Source organism: Eucalyptus grandis, chromosome 4 (assembly GCF_016545825.1).
Source record: "Eucalyptus grandis isolate ANBG69807.140 chromosome 4, ASM1654582v1, whole genome shotgun sequence".
Lineage (NCBI taxonomy): Eukaryota > Viridiplantae > Streptophyta > Magnoliopsida > Myrtales > Myrtaceae > Eucalyptus > Eucalyptus grandis.
In genome coordinates, this window is record NC_052615.1 from 6,687,400 (window position 1) to 6,713,818 (window position 26,419).

Sequence of the window (26,419 nt, forward strand, 5' to 3'; positions counted from 1 at the left end):
TCGATGGTTAAAGAAACAATTGCAAATTTGGTCATGAGATTAGTGGGACTGGGTGAGGAAATTAAGGGAGTGCATGATAACGCTTCTTAGCTGGGGAAGAGTTTTTTTTTTTTTTAAATAGTTCTTTTCTATTTCTATTCCGGGGAACAATTTCTGAGTAAAAGAACGTGTTTGGTAACTACACAAAATTTCTATTCTTGGAATAGAAAAAGAATAGAAATGCGTTTGGTAACGCAATAGTTTCTTTTTTGTATTTATTCATTTTTTATTCTTGCTCACGGATCGCCGACCGCCAACCACCCGCTACTGCCGTTGGCCGATGATAGGCGGCGGCGGTGGCAGGCTGCTGGCGGCGGTCGACGGTGGCTCTAGGCGGTTAAAGGTGGCCGCGGCAAGAGAGAGGAATAAAGAAAAATAAATAAGAAAATTGGCTTATTTCTAGAAATTGTTCCTGGGAACAAGAAGCAACTTTTTTTTGTTTCTCGTTTCTGCTCCAAATCTATTCTTGGGCTAACTTTCTATTATGAGGGAATAGAAAAACAACTTGGCGTTATCAAACGAATTTCTGTTCTTTTTTTATTCCGGGGAACAAAAGAACAGAAATCCGGAGGAACGGAAACGTTCTCATGCGGAGCCTGTATGCATGAAGACAGATGGCTCAAACGTGGAAAAATAGGAGGGCTGGCTAACTTTAGCAATCCTACTAAAGTTTTTTACCTAATATCACATGATTTACAAAGGTGGGATGAGCATACTCACATAAGACAATTTGATGAACAAGCGGTAAACAAAATCCAAGTAGTGCGACTGAACCCGCCTAACAGAAGACAAATTAGTATTGGATGGGAACTAAGTCATCAGAGAATAGAAGATGAGAATGGATTGGACAGTAATTATTTCGCTTAATTCTCGCTATTATCCCGTCATTCACTACTTTCTTCATTATGAGAGAGTGTTAGCCATAAGGATAAATAAATATGGAGAGAAAGGATCACCTTGACAAATATCTCTTGATGGTTGGAAATAAGGTAGTGACTCATTGTTTAATTTGACACTTAAAGATGCTGGCGTGACCCACAATATACAAAATTCCATTTTTAACCATTCCATGCCCTTATTCAAGACAAAATGTACTTTGGGCCATGCTTTGAAAAAACTCTCTACTTCATGCCTTTATTTGAAATTTTTCTTAAATTAAAATATATAAAAACCAACAATCAAGCTTGGTCAAGCACATAAGGTTGTGTTTGGTTGGGTTGTGGAATCCTTTAAAGAAATACAAAAGGACTTTAGGTTAAGCAGGTTTTCTCGAAATGCAAATTGTGTTTAGTAAAGTGTAATTTAAAAGTGCACTGAGAAGCAATTTTGATTGATGGTGTTTGGAAAAATCACACTTACAAAGGAGTTTGCAATTATTTTAAAAGAGAGAAAAAAAAAAAAAAAGAACTCAAATCTCATTCCTCGAAGTGTCAAATCTAGCCTCGGCAGTTGTTGCCTAAGGTCACATGAGTTAAGGCGACCTCCAATGAGGCTACCTAGGGTTGGGCGAAGCCAGGGGCCGTCACTTGAGGTCATGTGACCTTTGGCAAGGCTCATAGGCAATCAAATCTAGCATCGTTAGCAACATCAAACGAGGTAGTTAGTAGTGAGGGCATTTTTGGAATTTCTGATTTTTAACAAGGCCAAAATTAGAAAGGAATTGTACAAGCATTTCACAAATAATAAAGTCCAAAGCTCTTAAATTACATTTGGTTATCTGAATTTCTAACTAGAATATGACTAGATAAGATATGATATGAAATCTAAGAATTTTGCTATATCACATTTACCATTTGAAATTACAATATTAAAGTCAAATATATTTATATCATGTACATTATTTGGTATAAATGATATATAAATATAAATGAAATAAAAATGTCATAAACAAAGATAGTAAATATTTCTCACAACACTCTTGTCTACTTTATTTTTATTTTCTTTTTAGTTTATTTTCCTCTATTTTTTAAATTTATTTTTTAGTTCTTTTCTCTCCATCCATCATTCTCCAATAAAATTTTATTAAATAGTAAATTATACTAATATACCTAAAATATTAAAATACCTAAAATATATAATAAGTATAAGCATATATTTATATTTATATATATTACAAGATAGAATTAATTTTGAATATATGAATAAAGATAAGACTAAATTAAAAACTAAATTGTTATTTTTTGTTATTTTGAATTATTTGTATTAGAATTTAAATATTATTTATATTGAAATATAATTTAAAATTTGTTAATCTAAGAAGTCTGTTCTTCGAGAAAATAAATTTCTCATTATAAATATTAGAAATTCTATCCATCTTTATCCCCCCTTCTTTTATAGAATAATTTTATCCGGCTTATATTATCCTTATATCTAACTTTATCTTGTCTTGAATAGACACCAAACGTAGGATATGATAAATTTTATCATATCCCTAATTTTATTTTGACTATCAAATAGAGGTGAATATGGTTTCAAGGTAAAATCTAAACTTGAGAAAAAAGGACTAGTGGGAACTTGTCCGGTTCCAAGTTCTAAGGCATGTAGGATAAGTTCCAAGTTCCATTATCGGGGAACTTGTTTTGATGAGTAAGCTCCAAGTTTTAAGTTGTTTGTATATATAACCTATAACCTGAAATAGGTTTATGTGTTTTGCTTGATCTATATCTCCACGCAATCCTACAGTATTTAATGGCGTTCAATGATGAGTGTATAATCTAAAATCATTAATTTGAGCTTTCATTTTACGGCTAAGGCTTTTATTTTAATTGTGGAATTTTGGTAGACTTTGGGATTAACCTTATAACCTATAACAAGGAATGTTCCAAGTTTCAATGTATGCGGGGTAGATTTTAGATTCCGAAAAATAAGAAACCTGTTCCAATTGAAAGATTTCCAGGTGGAACTTATAGAATCTGGAACCGCTCACCACTACTGCCAAATGTAGCCTTACAGACTTGCCTTGGGTAAATGGACTTGCCTTGGCCAAAAACCTTTAGAGGTCCAAAGGCCTTTGGAAAGGCCATTCCCAAAAGCAGCTTAAGATATCGCCAAGATATCAAGTCCAAATCCCCTTCCCCGCATTTCCCCTTCCCCAAGATATCGCCACTTTCCCTTTTTTCGATTTATTCAACTTGGATATGCATTCACCAATATAGCAACTAGTCCAATTCCTCTTTTTGTCTCTCCAAATTCGGATGTCCATTCTGATTCCAAATAGGGAATCACATATGTGAATTTGGACTTTCATTGACATGCTTTTAGACGTCCAATATGTGTCGGATTTCTTGCAGTTTACGCGCTTCGATTCGATTTGTATTTCACTTGTGGGCTCAGGGCCTATTCTTATACTGGATCCATGGATTACTTTCTCGTAAAGGAGAAGCGTATCCCGGATGTTCTAACGTACAAAGTTTCAATCTCTTCCGGCTGATGGATTTACTGCGCTGAACTATTTCTTTTTTTCTTTTATATTTCTTACAGATTATGAGACTGTATTTAAAAGGTATTGAGACTTCAATTTTTTTGGTTTAATATTCACAAAAATGGTGCTTTTCATGTCAACGATTTAACAACTGCTTGCGGACGAATTAGTCCTTAACAAAGTGCAGTCGGAGATCCGACTTTGAATGATGCGCATGATGCATGGTCCAGAAAAGATTTATTCATCTACAAGCTTTTGAAGTTCTCTTCGCGCAGAGAGATCAGGCTCGAGTAAGGACGTCCAAGATTATCTTGGTCCAAAAGCGTTAATAGTAGGGAAACAACGTCATTAATTTTTAATGGAAAGAAATCTTAAGAACAAATTAGTACTTGTGGACCAAATTCATTGTATTTGGGAAGGTACAGCATACAATAGCAAGTTTCTAAACCCTGACCCTTTGTAATGTTTTTATATCATCGGCTGGTTTTCTGCGAGAAGTAACAACGCCGAACACCCCTCTATGTCGTTCATCCGATCTCTCAGTTTCTCGCGAAGGTCTTCTAACGATCCCTTTAACTCTCCGAGTTCAGGCAATCCAAGAGGTTGCCCTTTGGCAGCTCGTTTTGCTTTCACCATCTTCTCGAGCATCTCTCCTCGCTTCTCCTCGGCATTCAATCGCTTGAGCAGATCGAGGAGTTGTTGGTTTAGATTTCCATCAGTCGCGCTTTCGTCACGAGATTTGGCGTCTTTGCTTGTGCCCTCATCCGGAGTCTTCTCCTGATTTAAAAATCGATGAAGGATGGATTCCACGTTCGGATGCCCAAACGAAAAGGGTTTGCCGCCAGGGGAAAAGACGATGATCGCAATCTGGACGGCGCACAGGATCGCTAGCTCGTTCGCCTTCTTGAAAAGCCCGGTTCTTCGCTTCGAGAAAGTCACTTGCCTCGTGCAACTATCCGTCACCATCTGGATCTCAATCTTGCGTCGACCCATGATTTTTTTTTTTCTTTCAGTACAAATCTCCTTTGATTTCTAAATATCAATTGCAGAATACAATTTGAAGTACTCGAGACGTGTTTTTATATCGCCATCATTTCAAGACAATATGAGTTCCTAAAATGGGTTTTAGAATCTCATTACCGTATTTGGATTAGGGTTTACTGGCAAGGCAAGTTCTTTAATTCTCCTTTTGTGTGACTAAAACATGATGCGCCTCCACTAGCTCCCGACGGTCATACTTATTATCTTACAAACAAGCAAAGCTTAGGTTATTCCTATCCGGAGTCTCTTTCATCTCCAATGTCGTGCACTCTTGGTTCTGTCACCATATTTTACCTAACTTCAAATTCAATTTAGAGATAATTACATAACTAGTCCCTAAATTTTGTCTCAATATGTAATGTGGTCCATAAACTTTTAATTTATTCAATGTAGTCTCTAAATTTTAACTTAACATGTAACATGATCCTTAAACTTGTGGAAAATGTTCAATCTAGTTCTTGAATTATTATATCCATAAATTCAATCTAGTCATTGGTTTATATAGTTCAAGGATTAAATTGAATATGTACTAAAAGTTCAAGAACTATATTGAACAAATTAAAAATTTACGGATAACATTGCATATTGAGGCAAAATTAATGAATTATTTGTGTTATTTTCACCTTCAATTTATTCATGAAGGATTAATACATTGATTCAAACCAAATTTGAGTTATGTAGAATTAAGTACGATGAAAAGAATATTAGCAAGAAAGTGGAACAACTTAGTTTAAAAAGTATAGAATTTAGCCATAATTGCAATATTTAGTGTTATTTTTCTCAAATTCAAGAAAGTGATATCTTGCTCATATCTGTATTTGGGAAGACACCATCCATAAACGTATGCTGAGGATGAATCCAGCGATTGTCAAGAGTTTGTTCTTAGCTTCAAAGCATTCCCAATTTTGCCCGACTCTTTTCCTTCCTTTCCCACTTACCTGACGAGAGAGAAACTTCGAGCGGAATCAATACCGTATTTGGAGAGCCTATTTTGTTATGTAGGTTGGCATTTTGTTATTTTCATCTTTGATGACATTACTGAGAAAACTAGAATTGTCACGCGGCCTGGCCCAAGTTGAAGAGATAATTATATGTAGACAAAAAGCCACAAAAAATTCAAATTATACAAATTGTGACATATTTATCATAAACTTTTTTTGTAACACCAAAAATTTAAAGGTGCTTTTGTTTAGGGAAAAATTTCATGGAAAACTTCACAATAAAAGAAAATGCTTTTGGAAAATCATTTTCAGGAAAATGATTAGTTTTTCTTTGCTTGATGATATGTGCCTAAAAATGTTTTCTAGTGTTTGCATTTCATTTGGAAAATTATTTTAATCTCCATAAAAATTTCAATTTTTATTTTTATTTTTTTTTCTCATTTTTTTCTTTTCTTTTTTCTTCTTTTAACTTCTTCTTCTACCGGTCACCAAACCTTGATGACTAGCCACGGGTGTGGGCCGACGAGCTCAAGCCTCGCCAACCTTGCTAGCCCACACCTATGGCCAACCATCGCCAAGGCCAGCAACTGGTGGAGGAATAAAGAAAAAAAATAAATAAAAAATAAAAAATATTAAAAAATTTAAGAGCAGTTTTTTTCTAGAAAATGTTTTTTGCTCTTTAGTTTTAGGAATCCACTTTTCCTAGTTTTATGTATGAATGTTTTCATTAACTAAAGTGTTTTTGGTTAACTAGTCATTTTCGATGAATCAAATGAGTGAAAGTCCAGAAAATTAATTCTCAAAAAACACTTTCACTTAAACAAATGCACCCTAAATTTGTATCCAAATGACATGTTTACCTCAAATTTTAAAACTCTAAACTTATATCGGTGTGACACATTTACTTTTCATCAACAAATGTTAATGAACAATAGGGATGAGCGATTTTAGATTTCGTACATGTTCTATCTAGAACCTACATGTTAGAACAAGTTCCTTGTTTTTTGAAACCTAAAATCTACCATGCATATATTAGAACCTAGGGCCTACCCTATTATAGGTTCTAGGGTCGATTCCAAGTTCTACCATATTCCACCTATATTATTAGTTGAACGATTGTAGTGAATCGTCACTTTTAATGATCACAACTTGTTGCAATTCACTAACCACAGTTTGTATTTAGATACATAAATAATACGAAACATTAACAAAATAAAAGTATTAGTCACAAAATGAAAGTTCAAACCAATAGTTCCATATTATATACTCATCAATGAATGCCAAAGAATATCGTAAGATCATGCAAAAACATAGACCAAGAAAAACATAAAAACTTGTTCCAAGTTCTAAGTTCCACCTACCTAAAACTTAGAACTTATCCATTGAAACAATTATCTTAATTTTTGGAATCTAGAACCTACCCTACATACATTGGAACCTAAAACCAAACAAGTTCCCATTGGTTCGATTCTTTAGTTCTAAATTCTACTTTAAAACCATGCTCACCTCTAATGAACACAGTTAAAAATCTTATGTGGTCACCTCCAATGACGAGGAAAGACAGATGGGTGTTTTCAAGGAATTTTGCCAAGAGTTTTTAAAGAGAATTAGATGGAGATAATGGCTACATGATCCAAAAATGCTGAATATGGAGATCCATAAATTGGACAAAACTCAGCCAGACGTTAGATAGTTGAGATGGGCAAAAATAGGAGAATTGGAGCGTTGTTGAAAGATTTTTGAGTCCATCTCTTTAAGCTTGTGATACCCTTTTGAGTGTAGTGTCAAACTGGGAGCAAGAGTGACAATTTCATTTATAATCATGAGAGAAGCCAATGTACTTACTAAGGAAGGATTTGTCTAGTTGAAAGATAAGATGTGCAGGGACTTTGTAAACACTTGTAGAGGTATGACTACTAGATGGGCAAGAGGAACCATTGTGATGGGTGTACAATGTGTGATAACAACTACTAGAGTTCTATAGTTACCTAAGTCCAAAGCATAGGATGCACTTGAGCATACTACATCCCAATTCTTAGGTCGAGGATTAGATAAATTGAACTTCCACACACTTAGATCACCTAAACATTTTATTTTTCTCTAAACATCAAAGCATCTCATGAAGAAGTCAATCTAGGAAAATGACACCACATATGTTTTAACTTTTGTATAACACTCACTTAAATACTACAATTTTTTAATCGATTACTTAAGTATTATAATTTTCGTGCAGCCTTATTATGATTTATGAGTACCATAATCTTTTAATTTCTCTTTTAAGTGCCACAATTTCATTTAAAAAGCTTTAATCATAATTGACAGAAGTCCAATGTGACACTTACGATAAATTTCTTCTATGAAATTCGAATGATCGATTAAAATTGTGATGCATAATCAAAATTCCGGTGCAAAAGCTGTGACATTTGCGATATCTTTTTTTTATCTCAATATGAGTAGTTTTGATAGTTTTGTCATTTCACTGGAGAGAGAGAGAGAGAGAGAGAGAAGAGAGACCGGGGGGGTGGGGGACCTACCTCTGACGGATTGGGATCACCTCAACCGTTCGATCTACATTCTACATGCGGGGCCCACGATCGACCACTGAGGTTTCACTACACAATTTTCCCTCCTTCAAGCCTTTCGAGTTTCGCGCCAAGCGCTGCTCCTCCTTGCCTCTCTCTCTCTCTTACCTTCTCCATCTCCCTGTCGAGTTCGCTCCATCTCGATCTCGACTGGAACGAGCAATCAATATCGTCCAAAGAGCCGAAAGGTCATCCCGGGTCCGCCGCAGCAAGAGGGGAGGGGGAGCATCGCGATGGATTCCGAGTCGGGCCCGGCGGACAAGCCGAGCGGCGGGGCGGAGGAGCTCGAGGCCCTGGTCTCGACCACCGACGTGGAGCTGCTGAAGCGGGCCTGGCGCAACGAGAAGGCGGCTCCCGAGATCCTCCGCTTCGAGACCCACCTCATCGATCGAGTCGCCGGGCAGCTCCAGTTGATGGTAAAACTCGACGTCGGCAGATCTGATTTTTTTTTTTTTTTTTTTTTTTTTTTGCACTAGTCGAGTTATTTTCGTGGCGCGGGAGCTGAATTCTGGGTAATGGCCTCGTGGGTACGCAGTTCAATCCATGCCCTGCTCGTGTTTGGGTTCAAAATTGTACATTTGATGGTTTCCGGACGGTCCGTCCCGACGCCCGTGTTTGTCCCGATATCCCTCTCGTCTAGCCGGTCGGCGAATTCATCGAAAGGCGATGAATTTGTCGAAATGCGATCCGACCCTTCACCTTGGGTTGGCTCATGTATTCCCCGGCTTTTTGAACTCGAAACAATGAGACCCGCCCGTGGGTATTCTCCCCGACTTCATTAGAGTCTAATTCGGGCGAGAGGTTGTATTGGGCATATATCTTAAGAGTGGACATTGCTTACAATTGAGTGGCTTGCAGCTTAGCTTTCAACGATGTCGATCTTTCAGCCCAGGATGTCATTTTGCTCTTGCAATGAGTAAATTTTTCCTTTTTGGGGGGTAACTTTGATACCCAAAATCGGCGGTTTTCATGGAATTAAGAAACAGGAGATTCGTGCGATCTCGATGCTTTTGCTTCTTCTTTCTTGTCGGTGACTCAAGCGTTTGACACATTGTTTCAAATGTATAAATTGATTATGTATTTTAGAAGGAATCTCCTAATCTGACTCCTCTCTGGGGCACCGCTCATCGATAGGAGCGATCATTTGATAAAATTCATATGAGACCATAGCAGTTCATTGAAGAGTTAAATCGCAATTGACTTCGTTCAAACCAAGTTTCCTTAGCAGTGAGATAAGGTTTCTTTCTTTCTCATCTATTAATTTTTTTTTTCAATATTAGTTTTGATCTCCAGAAATCTTCTGCATTATTCTTGATGAAGTGGACTATTTCCTGGGTGAGCTGCATTCCCTGTGATAGGCGGAAGGAATAAAGGCAGTTTGAGAGGGTGAGAGACGTTCTCGTGTAGAGGTTGAAGTCCACCGACAATTGTTTTTTTATTGACCTTGTACTCCACATTATACAAGCTGAAAGGGAAGAATTAGGAAAAATCAACCCCATAACCTGATTTTGGGATGAAAGAGAGAATGTTTGGTTCAAATGCCTCCACATTAATTTGCTTACAAAGTAACTCTGGATCCAGTTCATAAATGATCCGATAAACCTTCTCAGATCTTTATAAAAATACCAGACACAAGCCTCCAGGTCCTGGGAGCTTTTATTGAGTTCATTTGCTTCAAAGAATCTCAAATCTCCTCCATTGGAGGTATAACACAGATGCAGACATTTTCTTCCTTATTGCTTGGTGTGATTAGAACCCTTCATGCTGAGTAATTACTGTATTTGATGACTCAAATGAAGAGAAATTGTTCAGAAACAGTCGGTCATTTCTCCCTCCCCTCTATACACTTGCCCTGTTCATGTTTGATGAATACAATGCTCTGTGTCTCCTAATAATTGTTAAAAGGTGAAGGATTGAATGCATGCTTATTATTAACCACAGCTTCCTTAGACCTTCACTGCCAAACTCCAATGTGGTGCAGAGTTCATCAAGATCCTATATTATGTCCTGTTGTTCTCATGTTACCTTCAGAATGGTCTGCAGTTGGAGCTCCTCCAAGGCAGTTTAACTCTTTAATTTTTCCATTGCAACTCCACATCTTTTACCCAGCTCTTCAACACTTTTTGGAGTAGGTGGATTTTGTTAGCTGTTCATGGGTTTCTAATCTGGTGACTTGTGCTGAGTTTGCTGACTATGAGGCACTTCAAACTACCTCTGCATAGTGCTGAACATGTTTCCATTTTTTTTTTCAAACAATTTTAGTCATTTATCTACTCTGAGTTCAAAAATTACTGATTTCATTCCACATTGAATATTGATTTTTTGCTAACTGTCAATAATGTCCAGGAAGAAACTGTGGATGACTTTGTAGAAAGTGGCATAGATCCTCTCACAGTGTCTCTCTACCAGATGGACTTGGATAGGACACAGTTCTTATTGAGATCATATCTCCGGATTCGTCTCCAAAAGGTAGCAAACTCCCTCCAACATCGTTCTTTTACTTTGAAAAATTCAATCTGCCAAATTTTGGCTATTGGTTTCCATTATGCTATAAAATAGATGTTTTATCCTGGCTGTGTGAATTACTAGTGGAATAAAAGATCAAGGGAAGGTCCTCTGTATACTTTTTGATCATTTCTACCAGTCCTGTGCTTCTTAGTCAGGATGAATATGACCATATAGATGCGTCCTGTTCTACAAAGAGAACAAAATCCAGTTTCCAAAGTCTTCGTGACATTGAGCATTTCTTTGTCAAGTTACTGATTTCTGGTATCCTTTTGCAGATTGAAAAGTTTATGTTCCACATTTTAAAGACAAACGAATTGCATGATCGGCTCTCTAAACAAGAGAAAAACTTCACAAGAAGGTGAAAGAAGCAACATTGTTGTTATGTCATGACTTCAGGGTTATTGCTTTTTTCATTTTTCCGAAATTGAAGCCTCCACTTTTTGTTTACAGATATTCAGAAGTTATTGGGAAACATCTTGAGGAAAGTGTGTTACTGAATTTGCCTGATAATTACCAGTCTTTACTCAGGCAATCAACAACTAGCGAAGAGGATGACATGGGTAATTTGATCTTCTTTCCTGGTCCCTTATCTCTTCCTATTTAAATAGTATGAGTTGTTCTACGATACTTTTTATGCTTTCACTTAACTCTAGATTTCCTCCTTCTAATCTATGTCAGTGCACTTGTGTTTGCATGAACTGAATTTCCATCTTTTCAAATATGCAATCCGTTTACACAGGACTCTCAAAGAACATTTATTCTGAATTTTTTTGCTGGAAATACCCAGGAAATTTTCAGGCAATGCCCTGCTTTTGAACACCTTTTCTCACAGCATATTCCCCTGCCCTACTTCCAAGTCTGCAACCACAGCCTCCATTTCAGTACCTCACTTGCTACCAACTGTTAGCTGTGCTGACACTCAATCTGAGAACATTGTGCTTGTAACTCTTCAGTCTTGAGTAGCCACTTCAGAATTTAGCAATTGGTGCTAGAACTGGCCATGACATCCGTAGACTAAAGTTTAGTCATTACAAGTTTCAGTTTTTACCAGGGAAGACTCTTTTCTTTCGAGACAGTGAAGAATCACTCATACTGAACTTGTGGAATTCTATTTTTGGCCAATAAACTCGTGGGTCTTGCTTATGCTTGATTGCATTGATTCCTAGAACCATTAAAGAGAAGAAAGAGAGAATTAGTCTGACTGCTGTAACAAATCTGTGTTAGTGACACGTTTTACTCTCTAATTTTGTAATAAGTTTCTAAATATTCCCTTTTAATCAACCCTCTAAGTTTCAGCTTAGATTTGCTCAGTTTGTGCTTTTTTGAGTGGATACTTGATATGAGCAGCACTCTTGCCTTTCTTTAATAAATAATCTCTCCTGTTTTCAGTCCCCGAGCCACAGATGGACGCTTTTGTCGTATGCAGAGCCAGGGAATATGTTGGACCTTCTGAATTACAAGACAGGCAATCTAGTTTTCCTTCAATCTACAGTTTTACTTTTGGCTGAATGTCCTTAGCTTGTTTCTTATCTGATGTTGGCAATTGATGGATTTCTTCCTAACTGGCAGCAACAAGTCCTTGGCAACAGATCTGCTCATGGAGATGGAGCCAGGTGAATTGTTCTTCATACCATTCAAGCGCATAAAGAAGCTTCTTGAGAATGGAAAAGTCGATCTAGTCTGAGCCCACAATTGTTTTGCTCCTGCAAGATGATGAGAAAGACAAATGTTCTCTACTTTTGGTCGATGGTTTTTCAAAAATTGCTTACCATCTCCTCTGGCTGTAATCTATCAGGTGTTTAATCCAAAATCCATGCCAAAAAACACATGATTGTCAGAAGCAGCTCATTGCTAGTCATTTCAGGGTGCCATCTCATTTTCTTCTGTATTTATGTGCTAATAGTTCAGGGAAGTCCTTGGAAGTCCATTGACGAAAAATGCCTTGGTCTTAGGACAGAAAGCTACATGACACACGTTGTTAAGAGGGGCAGTGGCTTGCTGATATGTTTGCGGTGGAAATGAGTACAGGTCTACAGAAAGTTAAATGATGGTTGCAAGGCTGGGAAGAAGAGACCATCGGTATTAGGCATGGATGACCTGATCATGGGCTTGAGAGCAATCTCTTTTGGTGGCTTGGCCCAAGCAAAAGATAACTTTTTCTTTTCCTTCCAGAGTTCGGCTCGACCCTCCATCGAATAGGTTTGCTTAAACATATGATTCATTTGGTGGATGCAAATCTAACATGGGTTACTATGTTGACACCTAGATTTTGGTGGCTCAGTTAAGTAGTAAGGATCGACACGATCCATAGACAAAATAACATTAGTTCAATTGCATATAAGATATTAAGAGTATCTGCATTAGTAGTTTATAGGCCTGTATAGTTTGCGTATTAATTGAACCAGTGGTAAATTGGTTTAAATTAACGGTTCTTGACAAAAATGGACTAAGCCTACGGCGAGAGTTTGCATATTAATTGAATTAGCAGTGGATTGGTTTTAAATGAATGGCTCTGGACAAATTGAACTAAGCCCGCGATGAGAAAAAATTCGACTGAGCCCATCATCATCATAAGAGCTGAAATTTTCGACTGGATTTAGAGGATAATTGGGGTAATTTATATTATTCAAATCTTTGAATATTATCAAGAGATTTGATTTGATATCATCGTGATCTTAAAAGATAATATGGACTTAAAAAATATATCTCTTAGAGTTTGAAATTGGAAAGTGGACTATAAACGAAAGCCTAATTCGTCCTTATAAACAGGAGAGTATGGAGGGAAAAAGGGTCGCGGCAGAGTATTCCTTGGGGCCGGCGATTCTCTTCGTTGCCGTCCAGCACCATGATCTCTCGAGACGATGAGGTTGTCGATATGCCGAGTTCTCATGATCTCGCGAGACGATGAGGTTGTCGATATGCCGAGTTCTAGGCGAGCCCATCGACCGGTCCGGCAGCATTCTGCCGCCATCAGCCTGACGTCCTGGCACGACTGGACTAGTATTGCCGCCAAGCCATCTTCGTTGCGGTGGACTCCGGCGACACCGGTTTTTCTTCAGGGCGATTCACTTAGATTTTGTCGCAGGTGTTCTACTTGAAGGCCTTGCAGCAGGCTCCTTGCGCCGCCGCACCTCATCGACGTCCGGTGAGCTTCGCTCTTTATTGCCGTGATTAATCTTTCCATGGCAGGTTTTCTAGTTAATCTGGTGTTTCCATAGTCACGGTGAGTTTCTAGGTAAGCCTCTTGCCCTATTCGATTTTCATATATTTTGTTACTTAAATCGTGAAAATTATTTGAATATCCTAGTGATACTATCATATCCATGAAATGCCTTCAAATTAGGGATTATTTCCTAATTTCGTAATATGCTATAATAGTCAATCCGATCTCATGCCCGAGATATGATTTGCAATCGTACATAAAATTGGTCAATCCAGTCCTCATGTATAGGAATCAATTAGTTGATTTATTTCCAAATTTGAACAGAAGTGGATAATATATTTTGTGATTGGGTGTTTATCTTTGGTTTTGATTTGATTTATTTTTTAATGGAAACGAAATCAACCTACATCAAACAAAACATAACAATCAAATTAAAATAAAAATTAACACTTGATCACATATTATCCATATCAATTCAAATTTGAAAATAAATTGGCAAATCCTAACCTAGATGAGAGGATCAGATTGGTCAATTTTTGGTGCAATAGGAAATCGTATCTCGGGCATGAGATTGTATTAACAATTATAACATGTTACGAAATTAGGAAATAATTCTTAATTCAAAAGCTATCCGGAAATTTTTGTGGATATGGTAATATTATTAAGAGATTCAAACAAGATTGCAATTTTAATGAATTAGGTAGCAAATTATATGTAAATTGAATTAATGAAGATTCTTACCTAATTTGCAATATCGCCTGGATAGCGTTTCCAAATTCGGACGGACGGCAGATCACGAGAATGGCAGAACAACAACTGGCGGAGGCTCACGGATAGTGGTACTAGGCTCAGTGGACACATGGCGGATCTGGATATGGCTGACGAGTGTGGCAGTTCACAGTGCTTAGTTGGAGTAGCAACGTGGATGGTGCACGGACTCGCCTCTACAAAAATAGTAGAGCAACAATTGTCGGTGTTCAGCCTGACGATCCGCGGTCCTGCTCAATCGATTAGGAAGCAGCAACACCATGGACCGTCGTGATCGCAGCTCAAGCCAGCAAGCAGTGGTTGGATTTGTTGTAATTATGGTTATAATTATAGTTAATGGATCAACGATAGCCAATAAATTAAAATACGTCTTTTCTAATCATGTATCTCTTTTTGGATTTATGAATTTCCTAGATTCATGTATTTCATGTTTTTATTTAGTTCACGAATCTCTTGAATTCATGTGTTTTTGGATTCATGAATCTCTTGAATTTACGTATCTCTTTATTCATGAACTTTGTAGATGCATATGTCTATTTAATTCTCGATCTCTTCTATACATAAACCAAAAATCTTTGACTCCATTCCAAAAAGACTTTGATATACTTTTCTACTCCTTTGATTTTTCTAAATGTGCTGGTTCAATTGAACGGTTTGACTGAGTCATGTTTGCATAGTGCTAATCCAAACAAGTTCGAGGTGTTGTATCTTGGGAGGCATAGTTCGTGAATCTGCGGAGCACCATTGGCATTCGGATATTCGTACCTCACCTTCAATTTTATATTATATCTTATTTTCTTCTTCTACAAGAGTTGTAAGTTCACATAAAAAGAATAATATTATATAGCTATTATCGTTTTCTTTACATTGATGTTCTGATTACAACAAACAGTGTGCTTTCTCTGGATATAATTTCCAACGGGATTCGTCAAGCAGTAAGGGCGATCGGCTCAGCAACTTGTCATCGGGTCCTGCCGTGAAGGACCTCGCTTTTGTTGAACTTGTCTGCAAGTGGATGTTTGACCAAATTGTCAATAATTTCGGTCATGAAGAGAGTAACGGGCTAGATCGAAGTTTAGTACTCTTATGGGCTTAGTGCAGCTTAGTGGTTAAGTTTAGAATCATCCATTCAAACCCATCCACTGCCGGTCTAATTTAAATGCAATTACATGAGCCTGTTATTGCTATCAACGATGCTCCTAAAATTCACATGCAATTCAATTAACAGAATCGCCAAAATTTAGATGCCAACCCATTAATAAAAAGATCTACTCTATTAACGAAGTATACTGGGAGAGATGTCATTTCTTGGTTGACAGAACAACAGCAAGACTTGCAAAACACAGATTTTCATCAAAGCAAAGTGCATGATTGCAAGCATAGCTCAAAGAACAATTTGCACCCCCACTCTGCAGAACGTCAATGCTATTTACAAAGGATATTCATATTCTTTAGATCCAGCAGACGTGCATTCTAGAAACACCTTCATTGTCAACTCAGTGTATAATTTGCATAAGATCAATCAAAGCAATTTTAAGCGAACGACTTGAGAGCGTAAAGGGAGAACAAAACGATTTGCAGTTCCGCTCATGTTCGATGAACATCATTGGGGTTAAACAAAGATGATCCGAAATACGTCGGAATGATATATAAGAGCACTCGATACATTAATATGCACGTGATAAATAAATTAAGTTTAAATGACTGGAGTGTAAAATCATTCATATCTAAATATTGGGAATATTTCATTTGAGAAAAAGAGGAAGGCAAAAGGTATACTATGTACTCGGGTTGCTATTAATCAATAGAAAGAAATGACGGTTTTCTCTAATTAGTAAGAATTTATCATTCCTTGGAACGCTCTTTCCTATTTAAAATCACTTGTTCGACTGCAGGAAATGAAATTAGAATCAGAACAACCCATTAGAGTCCCATGCAATGTACGGGGACAAGATATATGTCCAAAAAGTTATAAACTTATTTTACGTGATCAATCATACCATAAACATTTTAAATATGTCAATTTAGTCATAACATATCCATTATGTCAATTTAGTCACAAATCTTTTGCCCTTTTGCAAATTTAGTCTGAAACCTATAATATGAATAATTGGTCGAAAATGCTAAATTGATAAATTGTCAAACGATTTAGGACTAAATTAGCACAATTGAAAGGTTTAGTGCTGAATTGGCTGCCGTAAAATGTCTTTTGGACTTTTTGGACAATTTTCCCTAGCGGTGACTTACTAGTGTAACAAATCCTATCAACATAATAAAAAAAAAAGACAAGATTTAATTAGAATTACAATTGTGAATGTTCTATATATCTAAGTCGGTTATAAGTCGTGCTTATCTCTTTGATGGAAATCGAATCATTTGGATGTCATGGGCAGTCCTTTCTAATCATCCACGGTGAAACAATGGGCGTTTTTAGTCTCTGATTCCATTGTTCTTAAACCCCCTCAGTCAGTCACCGAGGGTAAGCGGACTAGAGGCCGGCAAAAGATCAAATTGAAGAGAATCAGGCGTACCGTCACAACACAATCGCTAAACTTTGGTCAGCTATCTACAAGAAAGCGAGCTTGCTATTCCATGCGGGGGTGGAGGTCAGAACCATCGCCTTTTCGCCGACCAGCGAGCTGTTTTGGTTTGGCCTTCCCTCAATTGGAGCTAAGCTAACCAGGTTTTACCCATGAACTCATGGAGGTTCATGGGAGACTTGGGATCCAGAACTTGTGGAGAAGTTTGTGCAAATGAGCGGGGCCAATGGAAAGGACGGTTTGTGGGACGAACCTGGTGAGGAGCTTGAAGCACGTGAGCTTGAGTTAGCAAGTGCATCAATTGAGGAATTGAACACGATACTAATAGATCATCTACGTTAGTTCTTGATAATAGAATCTTCATTCTTTTGTTCCTAAAATGGTTCATCGTCATCAAAAATTTGTCCCGAGTATCAGGTATGAAAATTCGATTAATTTTTGAAAATGCAGCTCGTGGTACCAACGTACTTTTAAGATCATTATAATCAAAATAGATATCGTACTTACTCATCAAGAGTTTGGCGTAATCACTTCATTTCATCGTTGAAGATATCTCGATTTCGACTTGAGTGTGCATTGGCCCTCAACTCTAATCTCTAATATTTCAGGCATAATTGGATAGAAAGAGCTCATGATGATTGCGATTACTCAACCCAATGATCATATTGTGTTCTAACAGCAGTTCTTTTCAGCATGCCCGGCAGAGCTGCAGTCAAATAATGAACCCTATCTTATAACACAAAAAGGCATTGTTTGCAAATCCCGGGTGCCAAAAGGACTGTCTATGTCTATATCTACAAATACAAAAAATGAGTGGGGAATGGTATATGGCTGATGTGGCTTAGTCCGTAATTTTCATTTTCTTTTTTCCATTTTGGTTGAGAGTTGGTAGATGAGTAAATTTTTATAGTTTTTATTGTATGTTTTTCCTTTCTTTTTTATATTACAGATGGTGAGTGATTTTCAAGATTATTTATTATGTGCAATCCTTGAACAACATTAGGAATTCAACTTTTACTATTTGTTCCTTTCTTTTGTCAATTAAGCTTTCATAATATTTTATTAGTCTAAATAAAAAATAAATAACTTTTCCTTTAAAAAAAAAATGCTTGATTTTGATAAAAACACTTCAAGACTAACAGATACTAGAATGAGGTTGCATCCAAATGATCAAATAATTGAACGTAATCTTTTGTTCAAAAGAATGGAAAATTTGATTATCATGTGTCGCTCTCAAATATTATTGCAAATAAGTATATATATTTTACATATGAAATTGGATTCGAACATAGGAAATGATTTTTTTAAACTCTGTTTGTTTCGCAGAAATTTAAATAATTTAAAAATTCATATAGATTTTTGTTATTCAAAAAGGAATTAGAAAATCCATTTCATGTGAAAATAGATGAGTCGTCCACTCTTTTAAAAGAAAAGGCATAACTCACTCACCATGACCATTGTGGTCAATCTAAGTCATGAACAATTCGTTGAATTTGATTTCAAAACCAGATATGCGTTGATTTTAATTCTCATCTACCCTCCTAATTAGTAAATCTAATCAATATATGTATTCTTTTGATCAATCCAAAGATCATTTCAAGTCCATTCATAATAAGATTTGGAACGTAACACGTTGATCAATCAAAGAGAGATTCTACAGCTAAAACAAAGGTTGATTGGTGGGAACCTTCACTCCTTCAAACAAAAGGTGCCAGAATTAGACCGATTCTATAAATGCCTTTCTAGATATTCTCAGCTATTCATGGAACTTGAGAAGGAGATGAAGAATCGTTAGGAAGAAATTGAAGACTTTCTTGAGAATCCTATATATATATATAGGATGAATATAGAATGGAAATGATAATAGAACGGCTCCGCCACTCTCCCCCTCGTGATGGAGCACTCTCCACCACAAGCTTTTCACCCAAAATCGGTTAACCGGCGCATCCAGTTTTGCAGCAAAAATATACTTTAAATTTAACGCTATAGTGTTGTTAAACAATTCCATTTGGTGGGACTTTCAAAGAGGCAAAGATCAAATGAAAAAAAAGAACATAGTTGGGCTAAAAAACAAACTGCAAAATAACAAGAAGAATAAAAAAAGACAAAATAAGTAATTAGAAGGTGGATTTCAAAAAAACCTTTACTTCAAAGGGGCAAGAGCAAGATTAAAATTTTCGTACATGCAAGCTGGTACCAAAATGTGATTAATGACACCGATGCGTATATAAGACACGGCAAGGCGAAACGATGTTGATGCTTTTAATTTTTTTTAACCGAAAACTCGTGTATTTCAATGAGAAAGAGGAAAAAAATGAGTAGCCACAAATTAAAAGAATTGGGGTTTCTGTATGGCCCAAAACAAAAGTTAGTGTTCCCAATCAATTATTTTGAGTGAACTCATTAATTTGCGCAGGTGAAACAAAAAAACTTAATGTATTTATAATGTAAAAATTCATGCATCTTTGAATTATTTAAGAAGTGAAAGAATTGAGTTTTAGGTATGGAAAACTTTGTTACCTTTTAGGTCCTGTGAAAATGTGTGTTTGCTAATGTGGCTTTCAGTGTGTTTATATTATGTTAGAATATTATCCCAAAGATATCGTAAAAGAATTGATTTTACATCTAATTAGTTATTTAAGATTAAACAAATTTCACACGTAATTAAATTTCCTTGTTATTGGTTTCATTTTTTTTTTTTTTTTAAAAAGAAAGAAAGAAATGCCTTAGATTTGCTGTGTGTCCTTTTATTGTGCAATTTCCGGTTGCCTAAAAATCCTCAATAGCAGATTGTGGTAAAAAGGGCACCGTTATTCCCCGTTATTCACCAGGGAATAACGGTGCCGTTAGCTTAGCAACACTCATAAATATATGGACTCTTCAAGACATTTCTAATCTTATTAGATCCTCAAGAATAGAATCTCTCTATAAAGCAAACAGTCGGATAAGGAAAAATTGTATCAGTTGTTTACCTAATTCGTTCAACTGTAAAATGATATAAGCAAAATACATGTATTCATGTGGTCCAAATAACTCTATTTCCAATTGCTTTCCTTTGCTTGTGTTAAAAAAAAATTCAGCCAAATTGCAATAGCTCTTTCATTCCCTCGTAATTTCTGGCTTTTAATACACTTTTGGTACAATCCAAAAACTCGGTAGTAACCAAATACTGTTGGTTTGGGACAAAAGGAAAGAAATGAACAATGCCATTCTATGATGCCAGAAAATTTCATTGATTACAAGGTAGCCAAAAGAGCTGCAATTACTCTTTTACAATGCAAACAATACTCGGGGTATAATCAACACATACCCATGCATCTATGGGAGAGAATATGTGCTCACTTAGGATTGGACGTGCACTAGGTATCATCTATATTGGCGAAAATCTTCTCAGCAATAGAACTTCCTTCCATGCCTACAATTCAAGCACAAGGGTCAGTTGCACAGAAATGCATCAGCTGGAGTTGGGGAAGACGCAATCTAGTGCCCATGAAACTACACAAGTTCTTTAATAATATAATGTCACTGAGGAGAACACGCATCACAACATCCAGCCAAAATGTACCCGACTTTAGATGGTACAACAATTTCGTCATACTGAATCCTATTGAGTTAACTGAAAGGGAAACATTAAAGAATGAGGATTTCGCTAAAGCTGATACAGCCCAGTGTGGTGATAGAAAGCACCTACAAGACAATGAGCCACCAAAAAAAGAAATCATCACAGCTTGCTTTTCAAGATATGCTTCTTAGCTCTGTGAGTTACAAATGAAGAAACATTGACTGCTCGTGTGCCGGAAATGAACAGATTATTAAGATAATTCCTCTCCTCGTTTTTTTGGCTCATTCAGAGAGAGAGGATTAGGAACAAGAAGGAAATTTAAAAATTTTAATCCTCCCTCTTGGAATTCTTTTAGGGATAATTAGTTGTATGCTCTTAACTTAGGTATAGCAAAAAATTCAAATTCATACATTTAATTTTGTCAAAAACGCTAGAAACAGTCTTTACTGCATAATTTTGTGTATGGTGGCTTCTACTGGAAGCTGTTTAGGGAGTTACCCCCTTGGTACCTTCTTAATGTAATCTTATCTATCATATAGAATAAAAAAGAAATGTTGACAGTTTTGAAGCAAGCAAATGTCATCATCATTGGATATGCACTATAGTAATACTATGAGAAATGCAATCTTGATTTAACACAAAAGTAGCGATGGCACCAGACCTTGATGATAATAGAACAAGCTAAATCAACTAATCCAAAAGAAGCAGTTCCTGTAGAGATTGAAACAAAAGAAGATGTACCTCAAAAGACCTATGAATCTTCTTTGGCTTCTCCATGTAGAGAGCCAAAGCTTTTGAGTGGCCATATCTGCTGACAGAATCATTTCAAATAAGTAGTGCATAGGGCAGGATCAAGTAGAGATCTATGCGTTTTTCTTACATGTTTTAATTGTGCATAAGAAAAGCAATGAGAAGGGGAGGCCTCTGGACCCAAATGACATATTCATGCAAGGAAGCAAAAACCATAGTTATCTTGAGGAGAATAAGCATTCCAGAAAACCTTTGTTTGCTTATAAAAGATCAAAGGAGAAAACTGAATTCCTTCCTTTCACTACATGGTCCAAAAGGAATCCAGGGAACACAGCATGCTAATGACTAAAAGAACGCCCTGCTTCCACGTAAGTGTACATCCTCATGCACAGACCCAGTCCAAGTTCAAATGTCTTCTGGCTCCCTTGACGTTATGGCTTATAATATCAATGTCATTTCAGAAGGTACAACATGTTCTTTTCCATACTTCTAAGAGCTAACTATAATTATGTGTCATATATGAGGAAACATGTCAGGGGTCAGGGGCGGTGAACTTGCAAGTGTATTCAAGAAAATGCAAAATTGTTGGGGAAGGAAGCAAAAACACACTCAAGTTTGATTCTTTGCCTGGCATATGATCCCAGGGATTCGCTAAACTAACACTGCTCTAACTGAACTTGTAAATTGACCCCATAACTTATGTTGTACCAAAGGAATTCTATAGTGTTGTCCTTCGTCCCATTATGGATGAAATGTCAATCTCAAAGTCTAGTGCACAAAATCTGCTTGCAGGTGCAGCTACCCATCTAGCAAGGTACATTGATTTTGATTCTAATGGAATTTGAGGCTGGCCCAACAGATCAACGAAAATGGAATACCATCATAAAGCACCCTTCTTCCTAATTAATCAATTATCATACAAAGCAAATGCAAGTTCAACCAGAGAACAACTGCATGAATTTTTTCTCATACAAAGCAAATGCAAGTTCACAGATGTTCTCCGCTCATAATCAACTTCCCAAATATCACTCTAAAAAGAAATCTCAAGATTTACTCTCCAGAAATATTTGCAAGCTATAACAGAAAAAGTTCAAGGGGAATCAATACAGGACTAGCTTCAAGGCCTTAACAAAGTAGTTGAACAGAATTGGATAAAAGGGAAAGGAATATGCCGAAACGGGCCAACAGATAAGCATACTCACCCTCCAGAACAATTTGCCTTCCACAAGACCATAGGGCACAGCCCCAAAAGTTCGTGAATCTCTAGAATTATATATGTTGTCACCTTGTATCCATATGTTTCCCCGAGGAACCTACATAGACATGGGGACTTCAGATGACATTTCACTTCTTATAACAAAATACACAGGCAAAAATCCAGGCAAAGTGAAGTAGTAACAGTCAACTTTTTGAGATATTACAGGAAGCATAGTCAAATAATACTAATAATAATAAAATGAACCGGACATAATCTTCATAACTCTGACAAGGACACTGAAGACATCAATTTTAACAGCATCTACCAAAAAATCAACATAATAAAGGAAAACTTGACACATTTGTCCAAAAGGAAGTGAAATAGAAGAGCAACTGCGAATAATGTCAACTTGTTCCATAGTACCTCGCAACCTCCCATTAAAACAACAAAAGAAATAACGGTTCACAACAAACAAAATTCATCAAGAAGCATCATCAACCAGCACATAATATTCAGAACTGAGCAAAAATCACTAACTAGTTCCAATGAATCCAGAATCCAATCCAAAGCAGAGAACTCAAAACAAACAACATCAAGAAGGCTGGTCACAAGTACCACACAAGTTTTTGATGCATCGCTGTTCTTGGGATCCACGAGGTAAGTAACAGTATCGCCTTCCATTGCCATGATGCGCTTGATCACAACCTTCCTTGGATCCTCTGTAGAGCGCAAGAGCACCATGTCACCTCGATCCACTTTGCCAAGCCAGGTCGAGACCCGCTCCACAAGGACCAAGTCACCAGTCAAGTTCAAGGTTGGAAGCATGCTTGGGCCGTAGGGCTGTGACACATCAAATCATCAACACCCATTAACTAAAGAATTTCCTTTAAAAATTTCCAATTTTATGTTTCTGATACAAAAATAAAAAAGGAAAAGGGATTGCATTTATTGCGAGAAGGTGTATGATGATAATTCAATTTTTACCGTGATGGGAGTGCAGATGTAGGCATTGGTGGCGTGAAGGAGGCAAAGGAACTTGGCTATAGAGAGTGACTTTTGGAATCCTTCTACGACCAGATTGGTCCATAGCTTCAGACTACCCACTACCATTGATGAGACCATGTTGCTGGCTTAGTCTCTCTGGAAGATCATCTGCTATATCCAACTCACCATGAGTAACTGTATTACACAAGTGGCCACCTGCAACCAATTATACTCTGCAAAGTCCTGTAGCACAGCAAGGGCCCCACTTGAATACCTTTTGTATGAATCATATATATTGCATATAAAACATATTTTTCTTTATGGAAACCTACAACAATTACTAGTAAACTCATCACGATACCCACTTCAAGGACACAATAAGTACAACCATGCACCATGGTGTAAAAAAAAATGAACATGTTCAAAGTCAGTTTCAAAGAAGTGTTAAATCTCTTATGTGACATTCTTTCTTGATCCTTGCAAATGCACATTCATTTCTTTGTCTTTCTCCTTCTTCTACAATAGACATGATCTCCCACTCTACCTGATTCCCAAATGGACTTGGAAGAACGAAGTCACTCATTACACTATAAGCACTTCCATTTTCTGAATCTCCTGGCAGTAATTCAATAAACAGTGAAAAACACGGCTTTTTAACCCTCAAAGTTTGATGAGCTAGATGAATGATTCCCCATCCTACCATTTGATTGTTGCACTTATCTCAACACCTCCATCTCCTTTTCTTTTTCACCTTTGCATTATCCAGAAGTCTGCCCAAACAATAGAAGGTTATACTTTAAAAAAAGTTTGCTTCACCAAATCACGTAATGGGTCAACTTGAGAGGTCAAAAAAATGCTGTTTAGCTAATTTCAGACTTAAAACAGCACTAGAGGTTGCGGTTCGGGCTGTTCCAGCGCAAGAATAGCACTAAGGGGTGTTGTTCAGGTTGAGACAGCACAGGAACAGCATTAGGCTTTTTATGCTGTTTTAGCACCTGAGCAGCACCTGCAGGTGCTTTTAACCGCTGTTACAGCAATGACGGGTGCTGAAACAACCTAAACAACGGCTGCAGTACTATTACAGTTACTAAAAGGTCCTCTAAGCATTGGTTCTGCATGTGAACAGGCAATTTTTAGTGCTATCGACATTGACCCCTTAAAAACCTACAAATTAAGAGATGGAGATATCAGCCAAAAAAATAAAAGTAGACCAACTCCAATCAATATGATGAAGTCAAAAAATCAACACATCAATCAACAAAGGGACCACAATCATACATTCGATGCCCACACAGAGTACACAGCCAAGGGACACAGCTAGCTACAACTTAACACCCATCAATCTAAAGCTTGGCAAGTTCCCCCAATCTTACAATCAAAGTCCAAAATTGCAAACCGTGAGTCTGGAATCCCTCAAGTTCACATGTCAGTACGAGTTTCAACTTTCAAGCAAAGTAAAGATAGAACAGAGGTGGCCTTGCTTTGCAACTGCAACGTTTTTCAATCAATGTTTTCCAAACGTATCCCTGTTTGGACACCACTCACCAACTCAGCAGCATACCCATAATCGTCCGGAGAGAAAATCAGCTGACTTTGCGCACCCAAAAGAAAAACAGAGAGCCACGGCGGCAGCGGGCCTCAAGCGACGGAGCAGAGTCCCGGCGTCGGCGAGCCGGGGGAGCGAGCCTCTCCCTCTGGAGCTGGAAGTGAAGGCGTGCGTTTGAGTTCTTGAGATGAAAGAGAGAACGCAATGGGTGTGACTGGTTCCAAGATTTTTTTTTTTTTTTGGCAAACTTTTTTTTTTATTTTTTTACAGTAAAATGGTATAAGCAACTAAATGATTCAAAATAAAAGATGAATGGCAGAAATATTATTATCTATCAAAGGCAATAATTCATAAGATGGACAAAAAATCACGTATAATTATATATAATGAAAAGTTCAAAATACATAACATAAAGTATAAATTATAAAATTTTATTTTTCACGCGTCCATAAACATATTACTTTGAATTCTAACCACTTGAAAATAAAATAGACAACGTAATTAAACACTTAACAATAGTTTAAATTAAATTATAATTAAAAACCTAAAATAATTAATAGAAAATTTCACCACATATATTCAAGGCAATGGTGAATCGCAAGTGAGGGCGAGTCGTAAGTGAGTGAGAGAGAAGTGTTTGAGTGAGGTAGATAAAGAGAGAGATAGAGAAAAATATGCTAAAAGAGAAATTAATGTTTTTAGGCTATATTAAACCAGTTCCAAAACGGTCCAGTTCCCATTATGTTCTTCAATTGGAATCGAGAACTAAACCTACTCCCACCGATTCCAAAAGGCGGTCTGATTCAGCTTTCGGATAAAATTGGTCCGATTGCATAGCCCCAAATAAAATAAGGATAATAGCACAAATAGTTTTTGAATTTTGTTTCAATGTGTATTATTGTCCCTAAACATTTTATTTGTTCAATATAGTTAGTGAACTTTAGCCCAATATGTAATGTCATTTTTGAATTTTAATTTATTCAATGCAATACCTAAAATTTTGATAAATGATCAATCTATCCCATGAATTATATTAAAATATCAAATATGATTTTTCCATTAATTTAAGTTCATAGATGATTTTGAACATTTTCCCATAATCTATGGTTAAATTGAACATGTACCAATAGTTTAGAACCATATTGAATAAATTAAAAATTTAATGATGATATTGCACATTGAGCTAATATTCAAGTATCACATTGAAAAGATTAAAAGTTTATGAACAACACTACACAATAAGCCAAAGTTCAAGAAGTATTTGTATCATTTTTGCAATAGAATAAATGAATAGGCTTTCCTATATTAACTATAAATATATTTATATTTCATTTTATATATAACTATATATTTAGTCAATTTCAATAGACTTATAA

At 36.7% G+C, this 26,419-nt stretch overlaps 3 protein-coding genes across 7 annotated transcripts; 1 reads left to right on the forward strand and 2 right to left on the reverse strand.

Annotated features, from left to right (window-relative positions):
- Positions 1-3,928: 3,928 nt before the first annotated feature.
- LOC104442541 (agamous-like MADS-box protein AGL29) lies at positions 3,929-4,453 on the reverse strand. Its single transcript, XM_010055961.3, has one exon. It carries the CDS (start codon positions 4,451-4,453, stop codon positions 3,929-3,931), a length of 525 nt encoding a protein of 174 aa, XP_010054263.2.
- Positions 4,454-8,100: 3,647 nt separating this feature from the next.
- LOC104440804 (DNA replication complex GINS protein SLD5) lies at positions 8,101-12,390 on the forward strand. Its single transcript, XM_010053783.3, has 6 exons — positions 8,101-8,440; positions 10,371-10,493; positions 10,808-10,890; positions 10,983-11,092; positions 11,922-11,997; positions 12,102-12,390. The coding sequence occupies exons 1-6, from the start codon at positions 8,258-8,260 to the stop codon at positions 12,214-12,216; spliced, it is 690 nt and encodes a 229-aa protein (XP_010052085.1). The 5' UTR covers positions 8,101-8,257; the 3' UTR covers positions 12,217-12,390.
- Positions 12,391-20,192: 7,802 nt separating this feature from the next.
- On the reverse strand, positions 20,193-25,243 carry LOC104440805 (mitochondrial inner membrane protease subunit 1). 5 transcript variants are annotated; one of them, XM_010053786.3, is made up of 6 exons: positions 25,059-25,243; positions 23,498-23,740; positions 23,129-23,353; positions 22,518-22,628; positions 21,307-21,376; positions 20,193-20,418 (listed from the first exon to the last, which is right to left on the reverse strand). In XM_010053786.3, the coding sequence occupies exons 2-5, from the start codon at positions 23,633-23,635 to the stop codon at positions 21,317-21,319; spliced, it is 534 nt and encodes a 177-aa protein (XP_010052088.2). In that variant the 5' UTR covers positions 23,636-23,740; positions 25,059-25,243; the 3' UTR covers positions 20,193-20,418; positions 21,307-21,316. The 5 variants fall into 5 exon arrangements, with proteins under 5 accessions (XP_010052088.2, XP_010052089.2, XP_010052086.2 ...); XM_010053787.3 differs by having other exon boundaries at positions 21,307-21,373; positions 25,043-25,243; XM_010053784.3 differs by having other exon boundaries at positions 25,043-25,243.
- Positions 25,244-26,419: the final 1,176 nt, after the last annotated feature.

Bases quoted from the DNA above. Each gene is read 5' to 3' on its own strand.
- LOC104442541 (XM_010055961.3), bottom strand. From the start codon at position 4,453: ATGGGTCGACGCAAGATTGAGATCCAGATGGTGACGGATAGTTGCACG.
- LOC104440804 (XM_010053783.3), top strand. From the start codon at position 8,258: ATGGATTCCGAGTCGGGCCCGGCGGACAAGCCGAGCGGCGGGGCGGAG. The intron at 10,891-10,982 runs GTGAAAGAAGCA...TTTTGTTTACAG, and splicing joins GAGAAAAACTTCACAAGAAG to ATATTCAGAAGTTATTGGGA. The intron at 11,998-12,101 runs GCAATCTAGTTT...CCTAACTGGCAG, and splicing joins CCTTCTGAATTACAAGACAG to CAACAAGTCCTTGGCAACAG.
- LOC104440805 (XM_010053786.3), bottom strand. From the start codon at position 23,635: ATGGTCTCATCAATGGTAGTGGGTAGTCTGAAGCTATGGACCAATCTG. The intron at 23,354-23,497 runs GTAAAAATTGAA...GATGTGTCACAG, and splicing joins ACATCTGCACTCCCATCACG to CCCTACGGCCCAAGCATGCT. The intron at 22,629-23,128 runs GTACTTGTGACC...ATGTCTATGTAG, and splicing joins ATGCATCAAAAACTTGTGTG to GTTCCTCGGGGAAACATATG.